The sequence below is a fragment of the Coptis chinensis genome, chromosome 5 (assembly GCF_015680905.1).
Source record: "Coptis chinensis isolate HL-2020 chromosome 5, ASM1568090v1, whole genome shotgun sequence".
In the NCBI taxonomy this organism is placed as follows: Eukaryota; Viridiplantae; Streptophyta; class Magnoliopsida; order Ranunculales; family Ranunculaceae; genus Coptis; species Coptis chinensis.
This window is the reverse complement of record NC_141460.1, coordinates 95,239,155-95,254,282: the sequence shown is the minus strand read 5'-3', so window position 1 is coordinate 95,254,282 and position 15,128 is coordinate 95,239,155. Positions and strand designations below refer to the sequence as shown.

General features: G+C 33.9%; 1 protein-coding gene, 1 long non-coding RNA gene and 1 pseudogene across 11 annotated transcripts; 2 read left to right on the top strand and 1 right to left on the bottom strand.

Moving 5' to 3' along the window:
• Positions 1-3,875: 3,875 nt before the first annotated feature.
• Positions 3,876-7,016, bottom strand: LOC147500420 (uncharacterized). Of its 10 annotated transcripts, none has more exons than XR_015196339.1 (5): positions 6,809-7,016; positions 6,574-6,690; positions 6,447-6,501; positions 5,425-5,518; positions 3,876-5,131 (listed from the first exon to the last, which is right to left on the bottom strand). It is a non-coding gene; the product is annotated as an uncharacterized LOC147500420 (long non-coding RNA). The 10 variants fall into 10 exon arrangements; XR_015196342.1 differs by having other exon boundaries at positions 5,425-5,509; positions 6,450-6,501; XR_015196343.1 differs by having other exon boundaries at positions 6,447-6,486.
• Positions 7,017-12,033: 5,017 nt separating this feature from the next.
• LOC147500419 (uncharacterized) lies at positions 12,034-12,522 on the top strand. Its single transcript, XM_086563642.1, has one exon. The coding sequence runs from the start codon at positions 12,034-12,036 to the stop codon at positions 12,520-12,522; it is 489 nt and encodes a 162-aa protein (XP_086419768.1).
• Positions 12,523-13,147: 625 nt separating this feature from the next.
• On the top strand, positions 13,148-14,544 carry LOC147500418 (elongation factor 1-alpha-like; annotated as a pseudogene).
• The last annotated feature ends 584 nt before the right edge of the window (positions 14,545-15,128 follow it).

Below are 15,128 nucleotides of genomic sequence, written 5' to 3'. Positions count from 1 at the left end.
AGTCACGACCGTCCCACCACCTTAAATGGGCATGACACCTAGCAATTCTCGTCTAATAATGAACTAGTTATTTTAGAAAATAAATTAAAAAACCGATAGTGTGCTTGGGAAATTCCATTTGAGTTGGTTGGCATAAGTGGCAGGACCAATATCTATGAATCACTAGCTAATCAACTTGTCTTATGGCCAGGCTTGTTAAATTTAGTTAGGAATTTTATCTTCATAGCTTGGACGTCATTACGTTAGGGACAACAACGGGGTCTCTGCTTTGCATGTTTCCAAATGTGTTGACTGCAAAATAGAAATGTAAAAGTAAAAGACTGCCCATATCTTCTATATCTATATATTAATACTAAAGCTCCCATAAGGGGTATTTTTCGAGCCCCACATCATCATCTCCTATTAAAACGGAAATTCTTCCTCTATTGGAAAAAAAAAATTCTATCACTTCTGATTAAAACAAGATTCCTTCTCATATTAAAATGGAATATTCTCCCATATTGAAAAGAAAAAAAATCTAGCATATCTAATAAAAATGATAATTCTTCTCTTATTAAAATGGAATCACACTTTTAAATTAAATCAACTATTAAAACGGGATCTCTCTCCCAATTAAAAGACGGGTTTTAAAAACTTAATTAAAACAATTTGTTATGAAATTAAAACTGGTTAGCGATGAAAAAAGAAATCACGATTTGTTAGAAAATTTATATACGTATAGTTATGATTGTTGAACAAGTTTTCAAAATAGCTGCTGCGTATGCATGGGCCTAGCTACATTTATATCTTAATAGTAAAGCTTCCACAAGAGGTGTTTTTCGAAATTCTATTAAAATTCCACATCATCTCCTATTAAAACGGAAATTTCTCTTATTTGAAAACGAGATTTTTTTTTTTTTTTTTTTTTTATCTCCTATTATAACGGGAATTCCTCTCCTATTAAAACAAATTCTAACACTTCTAATTAAAGCGGGAATCATTATTCTATTAAAATGATAATTTCTCTCCTATTGAAAAGAAAAAAATCTAACATATCTAATTAAAATGAGAATTATTCTCCTTATTAAATCATGATCTCTCTTCCAATTGAAAAAATGGGTTTTTAAAATTTAATTAAAAATTCACTTAAAACCATTTATCATAAAATTAAAACATGTTAGCGACTAAAACGGTAGTCCCAATTTTCTAAAAAAAAATCTAAATGTTTTCAAAAGAGTCGATTGAAAAACGAGAATCTTTTTTTACAACGGGAATTCTTCTCCTATTAAAACAAATTCCAACACTTTTAATTAAAATGGGAATCATTCTCCTATTAAAATGGGAATTTCTCTCCTATTGAAAAGGGACAATCTAACATATCTAATTAAAACGAGAATTATTCTCCTATTAAAATATGATCTCTCTCCCAATTGAAAAAAACAGGTTTTTAAAACTTAATTAAAACAATTTGTTAGAAAATTAAAAAGGGTTAGCGACTAAAACAGTAGTCTCAATTTTCTAAAAAAAAATCTAAATATTTAAAAAAAAAAATTGGTGTGTATGCACGGGCCTATAATCTAGTCTTAATATTAAAGCTCCCACAAGGGGTATTTTTTGAGCTCTATTAAAATTCCATGTCATCTCCTATTAAAATGGAAATTTCTATCTTATTTGAAAAATGAGAATCCTTTTTTACAACGAGAATTATTCTCCTATTATAACGAGAATTCATCTCCTATTAAAACAAATTTTAGCATTTCTAATTAAAGCGATAATCATTCTCCTATTAAAATGGGAATTCCTTTCCTATTGAAAATGGAAAATCTAACATATCTAATTAAAACGAGAATTATTCTCATATTAAAACATGATCTCTCTCCCAATTGAAAAAAACGGGTTTTTAAAACTTAATTAAAACAATTTGTTAGAAAATTAAAACGGGTTAACAACTAATTAAAATGGTAGTTCCAATTTTCTAAAAAAAATCTAAATATTTTCTTTGTGGATGTGGATGGTGAGTATTGTTTTTCCCATGAACATCAGGTGAGCAGTTTACATTCTCTGGTTTGCGAGAAAAAATAAAAGAGAGTGTATTAAGTTTATTATTTTAATTTTAAATGAAGTAACTAGTCATTTTCCTTTCACTTAATTTTGTCACATACCATATCACGACCGTCCCACCACCTTAAATGGGCATGACACCTAGCAATTCTCGTCTTATAATGAACTGGTTATTTTAGAAAATAAATTAAAAAACCGAAAGTGTGCTTGGGAAATTCCATTTGAGTTGGTTGGCATAAGTGGCAGGACCAAAATCTATAAATCACTAGCTAATCAACCTGTCTTATGGCCAGGCTTGTTAAATTTAGTTAGGAATTTTATCTTCATAGCCTGGACGTCATTACGTTAGGGACAATGGGGTCTCTGCTTTGCATGTTTCCAAATGTGTTGACTACAAAATAGAAATGTAAAAGTAAAAGACTGCCCATATTTTATATATCTTGATATTAAAGCTCTCACAAGAGGTATTTTTCGTGCTCTATTAAACTTCCACGTCATCTCCTATTAAAACGGAAATTTCTTTCTTATTTGAAAAACGGGAATAATTTTTTACAACGGGAATTTATCTCCTATTAAAACAAATTTTAACACTTCTAATTAAAACGGTAATCATTCTCCTATTAAAATGGGAATTCCTCCCCTATTGAAAATGAAAAATCTAACATATCTAATTAAAACGGAAATTATTCTCCTATTAAAACATGATCTCTCTCCCAATTGAAAAAAATGGGTTTTTAAAACTTAATTAAAACTATTTGTTAGAAAATTAAAATGGGTTAGGAACTAAAACGGTAGTTCCAATTTTTTAAAAAAAATCTAAATATTTTCAAAAGAGCCGGTGCGTATGCACGGGCCTACAAGTTAGTATCTTAATATTAAAGCTCCCACAAGGGTATTTTTCAAGCTCCATTAAAATTCCACATCATCTCTTATTAAAACCATAATTTCTCTCTTATTTAACGGAAATTCTAACACTTCTAATTAAAGCGGGGATCATTCTCCTATTAAAATAGGGATTTCTTCCTTATTGTAAAGGAAAAATCTAACATATCTAATTAAAACGAGAATTATTCTCCTATTAAAACATGATCTCTCTCCCAATTGAAAAAATGGGTTTTTAAAACTTAATGAAAACTTTATTTAAAACAATTTATTATAAAATTAAACCGAGTTAGCAACTAAAACGGTAGTCCCAATTTTCTAAAAAAAATCTAAATATTTTCAAAAGAGCCGGTGCGTATGCGCGGGCTTACAAGCTAGTCTTAATATTAAAGCTCCTACAAGGATATTTTTCGAGCTCTATTAAAATTCCACATCATCTCCTATTAAAACATAAATTTCTCTCCTATTTGAAAAGCGAAAATCCTTTTTTACAATGGGAATTCCTCTCCTTTTATAACAGAAATTATTCTCCTATTAAAACAAATTTTAGCAATTCTAATTAAAGCGGGAATTCTTATCCTATTAAAACAAAATCTCTCTCTCAATTGAAAAAATAGGTTTTTAAAACTTAATTAAAAATTTGTTATAAAATTAAAACGGGTTAGCGACTAAAACAATGGTCTCATTTTTCTAAAAAAATCTAAATGTTTTCAAAAGTGCCGGTGCGTATGCACGGGACTACAAGCTAGTAATTATATATGTCCCAACCCACCCCCCCCCCCCGCTAAAACCCCATATAACTATGTTGAAAATTTACAAATTAAAAATATATCTATATTGACCATGAATAAAATATTCGTGAGATTTCACCATGTCTTAACTTTCTATATTAATGGGCTACTTCACCAAACAAATATTCAATGAAAATGGGCTGCATCATTTAACAAATTAACTTACTGCTCTAAGTCAGTTATTATACTGTGCAAAGTCTTTGTCAAATATATTATACTTAAGCTATGACCTGTTCAAAATTCAAAACTAATAACATCACAATATCACTCATCAAAAAGTCACTCGACTAACACCAGCATAAAAATCCCAACAAATCACCTAGAACTGGAGTAAAGGTCTTGGCTGGTACACCCTTTTCGCTGTAAGAGTGAATGGAAGAAATGAAACATTTTCGCCCAAAAAAATGATGAAATCATAAAACCATGAGAAGAATTCTGAGAGCAAACTGTAAGCATTAGTGACAAATAATTTACGTAGTTACCTGGAGACACAACCCAACATACTTACCTTTTGATTTTTTATTGTTATTTTCATCAGTACAATAGGAAGTCCAGTGAGGACTTTGAACACCAAGTCCATATAATCCTTCGCAACACTCTTTGCAAGAGTCATTGACACCTCAAATTTGGAACACCACATCATTAGTGATTAGTGTTAGGTACATTTGGATGTATAAACAAAAAGGAATACAACTAAATCAGAACAAAGAAAAATCAATTGAATTTGAAGCTAGATGGGTTGGCATTAGTACAACCTTCAATGAATTTGAAGCAGCAGAAAAATTGAACTTGTACCATTTTGCAACTTGAAATAAGAGTTTGCAAAAGTTTCGATCAAACATAAAAGGTATCCTTCAAGATAGTGTCCTTTATTAAACAACTAACATTCTTAATGTATATGTAAATTTCCAGTTGTATGTCTCGGCCACTTCACTCTACTATGAGTATAACATTACTGACAATATTTCAGCTTTTAACTTTTGATTATAATCAAATACAAGTCTCTCTACATATAACACTATTCGTCTAACTAACGGACACGTGTTAATGAAATATTCTAACGTGTTTGGGAAAAAAAAAACATCCATGACATCGAAAAATATCCCAAGAAACCTTGCATTTTCACTGACTTCGACTTAGCACTATTACAACTAATTGTTATAAATAAAGAAATAATGTCATTCGTGTTTCAATCTTGCATTTTCATGACTTTATACATGCCTATTAACAACGTGAACGAAATACATCGCACTCGAAATAATGTGTAAAATATGAAGAAATATATGAACTGAAAGGAATGGAAAGAAACATATCTGATCTCTTTTGCAATTGAAATAAGTTTCCCTTGATCCAACGCACTCACTGGATATGGATGGGGTCTTTTCACTTGCACATTCTCTATATGATTTGTTTCCAACCTAATGTAACAAACCAAACAAACAAACAAAAAAGTAAAGGTGAAGGAAATTCTTATCAACCAAGGCGATATCATCAGTCTTTTGGAGAGGGTTAGCAACTCAAAAGTACATCCCATGGACATTAGTAGTATTGTTCGTATGCAGCTATAGAAATACATAGCCGTAAGCCATATTATTTTAACTTGATAAAGCTTAGAAGTTAGATAAAACAAATCTAGAATGTTATTGGCCAACTACAGTACTTGCAGCAACTCTAATTAAGAAAACGAGTAAATTCCAATATATTTTCTAACCTGTACAATCTCCGTTAGGGACTGCATCATATGTGTTGTGCCTTTGTCCCATCAAGGTAGCGCTTCAATACTTGCGTGTCTCCACCTGTAAAAACTATCAGTAAGATGAAATTCCAAAGTATTAGTATTAGTAGGCTTGCTACAATTGAAGTTTATCACCAAATAATTCAAATCAATGTGTATATTGATTAGAATTATAAGGCAGGAGCAGTGAAGATTTTTGAATAACTAATTGAAATACATTACTACTCAAGATACATTATATTGCATGGTTTTCAATTAGTGCAATAAAAAACAATAGCACGTGAAGAGAATCTAAATTTAATTTACCAATATACCAATCAGATGCTATGGACCACCAAAAAAAGAATATACCAGTCAAAAGAGTATGAGGAAAATTACATTCAATAGAAATTCCATAGAGTCTGAAATAAGAGTGCACACCCTCCACTATTTTGAACATCTAGATAAATCAAACAAAAAAGACGACTCTATTTTATAGACATAGCTTATGGGTTGCCCCCTTGCAAGTACATATATTTTCTATTTAAACACGGGCATAAGAAAAACAAATTTTCTCAAGGAAATCTATATGACATTTTTATTAACTATGTGATTCTCAGAAGATCACAATAGCATACCACTTATAATATGGTGGAAAAGAAAACAACATGATTTATTTATTAAATGTATTTAGACTTTTGTTAGCACATTATGCCCACAGGGTAGACATTGATGAGTTCAGTCTCAACAAAAATATATAGTATGTTGACATTCAATGACATCTCTAGCATTTGTAGATGCATTTCGCCTGCTCATACATTCCCTTAGACATTTATAGCGACAACAGTTCCCGTTCCATAATACTTTCGTGCAAATGTGAGGTTGCTGATAACTTGCACACGACATAACTAAATCATTAAAAAAAATTCGGTCTAATTTTTTAATGAACTCAACGCAACTAACAGTAAACTGTTTGTATAAAGTGCGGTAAAATTACAAATTTTTGTTCTTTGTCATACCACCTGTTTTGCTTTAGGTCTCCACCAAGCCCCAAACTATCTAGTTCAAAAAGTTCTGAAATATGAAATCAAATATTAATAAACTATTGAATTAACACAAAGAGCAAAATATGATTAAAGAAATTACTGATGATAATCGAATGACGACTCGAGTGAGATTCTGGGAAGAAATTATTTTGCAATGGAGAATGATTCCAATCTTCAATCACACCACTTCTTCAGATGGATCTTCCCAGACCCCATACTGTTAACATATTAATATATATATAATAAATAGGTCATTAATGTGGATATTCATGAACCAATTTTATTCATAGCAGATTTGAAACTTGAAACAGATGAAATCAAGTGAAAATTATTACCTTTGTTTTAGCAACCTTGAAACCTGAAGTCTTCTAATCGAAACACACTCGAAAATACACTTCTCCTTTTTAATTCCAACATTTGCTCTTGATCTTTTTTAGATTTGAGACAATCCTTTGTTTGTTTGATTTTGAGAGAGTTTGGGGTGTTTGATATTGGGGTGGGGTTTTGTTTCTTTTTTGTTTGTTAATTACTAAAATAGCCCCTGCGTACATACAATGAAATAATGGTGTAGTTTTGTTTTCCTTTTTTCTTAACACGTGAAAAGACAAATTTGATTTATATTAAATCAACTTAACAAAACAGCTCGGTTTCTGACTCGCGGTTGGGATTCAATTTCAGGGATATAAATCGAGGGTCACCGTGCCGCCACGTTGGATTAGGAATTAATTAAATGTCTTAATTGTGAAAACCCTTCGTGTGCAAACCCTTGGTTATCACTTTCGCCATTAAGGCAGTTACTTCTCTCTAAAGGTGGATTAGGTATTAATTACCAGTCTTAATTATGAAAACTGAACAAAGATAAATCTTTTGGTCTTCACAATCAACGAATTGGAAAAAAAAAATAAACCCCCGTTCCCTTCAAAACCCTTAGTTCTCTAGAACTCGATCATTCGCCAGGTTTGTCTTTTCTCTTCTTCTCTTTCAGATGTTGTAATTTTTCCGTTTTCATATTTAGGCAACACATATATTGTTTTTTATTTCTGTTTGAATTGAATTTAATACTCAGATTGTGTCAAATTTATGAATTGCACACCGGTTCTTCACGAAAGAGACGACATCAAGTAGTAAGTTAGTCCTCCTTTTTAATTTTTTCGGTTCTTTTTCTATTAGCTTTTCTTTAATATTACCATTTTTAATTAATCATCCTTTTAAAGTTTAGTGTTTGTGAACGTGATACAAATATGGAAATGAATATAGACTTTGGATAGCGTTCAATCATTTTGATATATAAGCTTTTCTGTTAAAGGTATTCTCAAGCCAATCTAAATATACATTTTTTCATTCATTTCCATTTTATTGTACAATAAATGTCTCCAGCTTGAATTTGTGTAATACTCAATCATACTTAGTAATCTGCCTCATATATAGGTGTTTGACTAAAGCACATAACTAATTGGCGGGCTAGCTCAAGGTAAATTTTTCCTCTTCTGTTCCAATCATGCATGTCTTTGCAATTTTTCTCGAGTCGGGCATTTTTTTCCTAATATAGGGAGTTGTGCAACAGTAGACCGGCGACAACAATCTGAAATTTATATCAAAGAAGATGGCAACCATTTGCACATGGTGAGTGTGTATAGTTCGACATTGTCATTGAAACTACAATCAACTTTGTGCAGTGAGCAAAGAAATTTATGTATATATTACAATGCTCAATACTAGGGGTGGGCAATGGGCCGGGTCGGGTTAGCCCGGCCCTAAACATTTAAAGCCTTTCAAATATTAGAGCCGGGTCGGCCCGACTCTAAAGTCAGCATAGGGCCGGGTCACAAGTCTAAACCTCAAGCCCTTACCCTACCCTAAGCCCTCTTTAAAAGGCTTTAGGGCGGGCTATATATTTTTTTTTTTTACTACATCAGGTTTTAAAACTCATTTATATTACAAAAATGTACAATAATCTACAAACTCAAAGTCCAACTAATCTAGTAATAATCTTGTATAAGTCCAAAAATTTAAAATGCACATCCACAATCTAATGAACTGAAGTACATCGAGAGTTCGGAATTTGTTCTTCCTTGTACTCAAACCTCACTAAAATTACATTTTAAATTGAAATACATAGACAAATAATTATATTATCATTTTAAAGGAAGAAGTAATAGATATAAAGAAAAAACATAATAGTTTTGGTTAAGGGTCATGGAAGTTGTTAAACTATTTGTAATATCATAAATTATTTCTATAATAGATTCAAACAAATATAATATTACATTTATTCTAATTTAAAAGTGATTCAAGCTTTGTATATGGAAATGAAAATATTGGCTTTTGAACAAGTGATGGAGAAAGGTTTGAGATTACAAATGTCATTTTTCTGACAAAGGTTGTTTTTTGGTTTCTATGTTACAAATATCTGCTCTGTATTTTGCTTTAATGGTGTGGAAGGAAATCTTTAGTTTTAGACTTGGCTTGGATGTGAATAAAAATATAATTTATAAAAAATAAGTGAGAAAAGAAATTGAGAATAATAAGTTATGGACTTTGACTTGATGATCAAAGGAATAAAGTCTTATTTTTTATTAGGCTAGTGCTCATTGTTCTTCATGGCAGTTAAGTTGACAAGTTTTTGTTATATAAGACAAGTTATTGGAAGTACCATTGGGTGTAAGTGATAAATTACAAAGAACAATGTTATTTTAATTGAAAATATTTAACAAAGAGTTGGACAATTATGGTATGTGTATTTATAGTGAAAGTGTGAAACAAGGCCGGTTAGGGCTTGGTTAGGGCTTGGTTAGGGTCGGGCCTATGTTTTAGAATCTTAGCCCTAGCCCTGCCCTAGAAGGCATTAGGGCCGGGCCGGCCCGGCCCTAAACTCTGTGAGGGCTTTAGTTGTGAGGGCTTTATAGGGCTTAGGGTCGGGTCGGTCAGGGCCGGGTTAGGGTCGTTAGGGCCAAATTCCCACCCCTACTCAATACTACTAAAAGTGTTATTGGTTTTATCGATTGTGATGGTGTATGGATTTTTTTATATATTACATGCATTCGTGATTGTATTATATCGATCATATGATCATTTTCTATTATATATATTTCTTTGCATCCATTTTTCGTTTAACACCAGGACACACTTTCACATTTTTTAGTAATTGTGTTGTACAAGGGTTCACCTTTAGTTTGGGTGTGCTAGAAAAATATTAACTAAGTCGGGACTTAAAATTCCTTGACTGCTACTTAGTGCATGTATTGTTTTCATGCATGTAACAATCTAAAATGATGCATTTATTGCGTATATTTAGGAGTCATCTGTTTTGATTTTGGTCGTGGCTAGTTTTGACTTCGGTACTTTGGTACTTTGGCATACTATTACCAAATATATTCACTAGACTGTTACACCTCTCACATTGTCATCAAGTTTAACGATGGAGGTATTGGAATCGACATTGGAAGTACTGTTGGTGTTGGGGCTGGTACTACCGTTGCTACCTGAAAATCTATTTCCTCTTTGAAATTGATTTATAGAGTGAAAGTACAATTGACAATGTGACAAAAAAGTGTAATCTATACAGATACTGCTAGCACAATCTTAATAGTAAAACTATGAGTTAGTGAGTGAGATCAAGTGTGATTTGTGTTTAGCACAATCTGTATTCTATGATTTTTTGTTTTTTTTGCTTTGGTAAGATTTGAATGTATCTGTAGTTTGTGAAAAACTGTCAAGCAATTGAACTGATACATACTACTGTATTTTACCATCACACATACCAATTGTTGGAACAATGGAGAGTATCCACACTTCTCAAGTACCGTAGAAATGTTTCGGGCATTATAATCTCAGAATTGGTGTTGTCCAATGCTAACATATTTATCACTGTTACTTTCACAACACAAGTTCATCAATCAAACTTAATGGAGCAACTTCGAACTGAAGCTGTGAAAGAAACCGAGGTACATGTATATTGTGAACAGGAAAGAAAGGTTCCTTTTTACGTGAAGGAAGTTGGGGGTATGCATATAATTTTGATTACTGACAGATTCGTTTTTTTTACAACAGCCAACTATTTAAGCAATGGTGAGGGTGGATCTTCGCCCTCTAACTGTTAATGAAACCATGATGCGTATATCTTCTTCCACGATAAAAAAAAAAATTGTTGTATTTTTCGTTACTGCATGTCTTATTTATATTGGATAAACAGGGTATATAAGACTCCATGAGCATGTTGCTGTCACAGTATACATATATAGAAAACTGTATTTTGCTAGCCAACTTTGGGACCAAACAGTCGGATTCCCATAGTGAAAGCATATAGCATCTATCTAAAGTTTGTCAGCTACTTTCGCTTCTTTTTATGCTAAAGACACTTCTTATTCCGATGATATCATGTCCTGCATGTACACTATCATGTATTTTTTAGGACCAAACAGTTGGATTCCCACATTGATAGAGTATATCATCTGTTTAAACTTTGTTAGCTACTTTCGATTCTTTTTTGCTAAACACACTTTGTGTTCTTTCCAAGTCTTATTCTGGTTATATCTTAACTAATCTACATCATGGAATATATTTTTTTTAGCGCATTAATTAGACTTTTCATTGAGTTACCAACTTATCAATTTTTTTTTCCCATTATAATAAACAATAAATGCATGTGGAATTTTAAATCACATTGTCAATGATTGCTCTTGATGGAATCCGTGTGCCGTAGGCACGACGGGCCTTAGTTAGAAAATAGACCACAATCAAGGTTATTTTAGTAAGACGAAAATTATTTATTTTTCAAAGCAGGGACTTTTAAAATTTTGGCTTTACGTGGCTCCCTGTGAACATTGTGGGAGAACAGATATTAATGTAGGTAGGATGAAATCCTTTTATATGTTTCTCGATTATCATATCTAGCTATCTAGTTAGGCAAAGCCAAGCCACTCAAAACTCTCTTAGCCGTTTCTCTTGAGTGCTCAAAGTAATTATGTTCCTTTAAAACAATGCAGCCGGAATTAAACTTTTTACTCGAATCATTTTAATTTTTAATGTTTGCATAACAGATGTTGTTCAGTGCTAACTGAATTGTTTTCTTCATTTTTAAGCTGAGGTTTATTTCGGCCAAACGAATTTACAACCATTGTCAAATCAATCTCCCTAGTCCTCATGAAATTTTCAAACCAATTTTCATTGTTCAAATGCTCGATTAAAATCAACAAATGTGTGTACATTACTCTTCAGCCTTTTCCCAAAAAAGTTGATGAATTGTCTTTGAAACACATTAATTCACACGATTTATATTTTTAGAAAAACTGCATTTCTTTAGGACACTCCAGATTCCTAAAGTAACCCAGATCTCAATCGAAGTTGTATTACATCTCAATGCAAATCAACGGATGGTAATAAGCTTGAGTGGTGCCCAAGAAACTTGCTAATTACGTAATTGGAAACCAAGCCCGAAATAGGAGTTCCACCCGGATAAACCTTTATAAATACTTGCCTTCGCGTCTCCCATTCTCTCTATCATACCCGAACACAGTAGGGTTTTAGATCCCACCTCTTTTTTTTTTTCACCATCGCCACCATGGAAACAAAGCGACCCAATACACCTACAGTCAACACTACTACTGAAAACAACAAAAGAGATGAGAAGAAACAATTCAAACCAAAACTCAAACCAGTTATCAGAGACAATGAGATGCGAATCAGGAAAGACGTTACACTTCTTGACTATATTGAATCTGCAAGTAGGTATCTGAAAAATCGCTCAAAAACTATCGTTATAAAGGCAATGGGTGTTAATCTTTGCAGAGCGTTGGATGTTTCCGAGGCGTTAAGGGGAAATATTTCTGGTTTGAATCAAGAAATTGCTACTAGTTCTGATTACGTAGTTGATGTATGGGAACCTGTTGAAGAAGGTCTTGATCCTGTTAAAACATGGAGGCGTATTCCGGTGATTACTATTACTTTATCGACGACAGATTTGAATACTAATTCTCCTGGGTATCAAGCACCATTGTTTGTTGGAAAGCCTGCTGTTGTTGCTGTTGCTCCTGCTGTGAAAGGAAAATGAAAACAACGTCGTATCTTTTCTAATGGAAACGAAGAAGAGAATGGTGTTGCTGCAAATTAGGGAGGAAGTTTTAGGTTGATTTCGTTTGTTCTTGTTTCTCAAGTATTGTCTTTGATTAATAGGGAAGAAGATTGTGTTTCTTGTTTTCTCTATTATTATATAGACTATTGTTTGTTTCTCAGATCCCTGTCTTTAATTTTGTTAGTTTTCTGTAGATTTTTGTCACGATGTTTGTTCGTTTTGTGTTAGTTTGCAATTAGAATAGATCTTTGAGGCATGTCGTCAAACATTCAATAAAAAAACATGAGTGCTGAATGCTACGTATGGTAATCTTTGCAAAATATTGATGAATTCCTGTTAGGGTTTATAGTGCAGAACCCTAACAACCTAATTGAAGAGAGATCAAATATGGCATTTGATTGAACTGTTAACCAACACCAATGATTGAACCCAATTTAAGATTGCTAACCAAATTGAAGGCAGATCAATTAGGACTTTTATCTTGTTGCTCCTTGATGCGCAATGTCAGTGCTAATATGCTTTTTGATGGGCGAGATTATTATTTTCTAACCACTCTCTGCCGCATCTCTTCTTCATGTTTGGGAGCTTTTAACTAAAGGAAGCTATGGGTAAGGAGAAGATCCATATAAGAAATTTGTTCTTTGTCACGTCGACTCTGGGAAGTCAGCAACCACTTGACATATGAACAAAAGGTCATTCAAGTACTCATGGGTTCTTGACATGCTTAAGGCTGAGCGTGAACATGGTATCACCATTGACATTGCCTTGTGGTAAGCACTACTGCACTGTATTGATGCTCGTGGACATAGTGACTTTATCAGGATGATCATTGGAACTTCCCAGGCTGATTATGCTATCTTGATCATTAACTCAACTACTGGTAATTTTGAAGCTGGAATCTCAAAAAATGGACAAACTCGTGAGCATGCTTTGCTTGCATTCACTTTGGGAGTTGGGAGTGAATCAGATGATCTGCTGCTGTAACAAGATGGATCGGATGCCACTACACCTAAGTACTCAAAGGCGAGGTACGATGAAATTGTGAAGGAGGTGTCTTCCTATCTAAAGAAGGTTGGCTACAACCCTGACAAGATTCCTTTTGTCCCAATTTCTGGTTTTGAGGGCGACAACATGATCGAAAGATCTACCAACTTTGACTGGTACAAGGGCCCAACTCTCCTTGATGCCCTGGATCAGATTTCAGAGCCAAGGCATCCCTCTGACAAGCCTCTTCGTCTTCCCCTGCAAGAAGTTTACAAGATTGGTGGTATTGGAACTGTTCCCGTAGGTCGTGTTGAGACTGGTATTGTTGTAACTTTTGACCCCTCTGGTCTAACCACTGAAGTCAAGTCCGTGGAGATGCATCATGAGGCTCTTCCTGGCGACAATGTTGGCTTCAATGCAAAGAATGTTGCAGTTAAGGATCTGATCGAAGCTTGGCTATGTGGCATCAAACTCCAAGGATGAACCTGCCAAGGAGGCTGCTAACTTCACCACACAAGTTATCATCTTGAATCACAGGGCAGATTGGTAACGGGTATGCACCAGTCCTTGACTGTCACACTTCACACATTGCCATTGTGAAATATATGTAAGGGTAGTTTAGTCTTTTCCTTTGTTTAGGTATATTAATGTTAGGATAGTTAGGATATATAGGTTACCAAAATCTATAGGTTATTTGACAAGGAAGAGACTAAACTACCCTTACATATATTTCACAGCCATCAGGTTTGCAGAGATACAGACAAAGATTGATAGGCGTTCTGGAAAGGAGCTGGAGAAGGAGCCCAAGTTTTTAAAGAATGGTGACGCAAGATTTGTTATGATGATTCCTACTAAACCAATGGTGGTTGAAACTTTCTCAGAGTATCCTCCTCTTGGAAGGTTTTGCTGTCCGTGACATGAGGCAGACCGTTGCTGTTAATTGGTGTTACAAAGAGTGTGGAGAAGAAGGATCCTACTGGTGTTAAGGTCACCAAGTCTGCTGCTAAGAAGAAGTGAATCGATTGGTATTGGTCATCACTCATCAGTGAAGTCCCTAGGTAGTTATGGTCGTATAGTTTCTTTTTGTCATGCTTTAGAGTCAGTACGTTGGTGCGGTTTCTAGCGTCTGCTTGGAGAACTGGGTTCTTGACCGGCGGTGGCAGATGCTTAGTAATTTTGTTTCTGGACTTCTGGATACAAAACAGTTTGGTCTTGAGTTTCAGTACTATGTTAAGAGTTTTGTAGAGAAAAATGACGTTTTTTTCTATTTGGTGTGAAGCGCGACCCGCACTCGAATTATGCCTGGACAAGGCGCGACCCGCGCTCTTGCATTGGCGACTTCCAGTGATTTAAGCGTGACCCGCGCTCAACTTTGCCTGGTCGAGGGCGCGACCCGCGCTCCACCTTATTTCAGCACGATTTTGCCTTTTTTCGGAAGTTTTCTGAAATAGTATAAATATAGGTTTTTTCTGTAGAAACTTAAGCTAACCAAAAAGATAGAAAGAGAGAGATTGTAAGAGAAAAATTCTTAGTGAGTTGAGTGTTCATTCTTTGTGAGTGAATTAAGAGCTCTTGTAATCTGTTACTTTGGACATCTAGTA

Bases quoted from the DNA above. Each gene is read 5' to 3' on its own strand.
- LOC147500419 (XM_086563642.1), top strand. From the start codon at position 12,034: ATGGAAACAAAGCGACCCAATACACCTACAGTCAACACTACTACTGAA.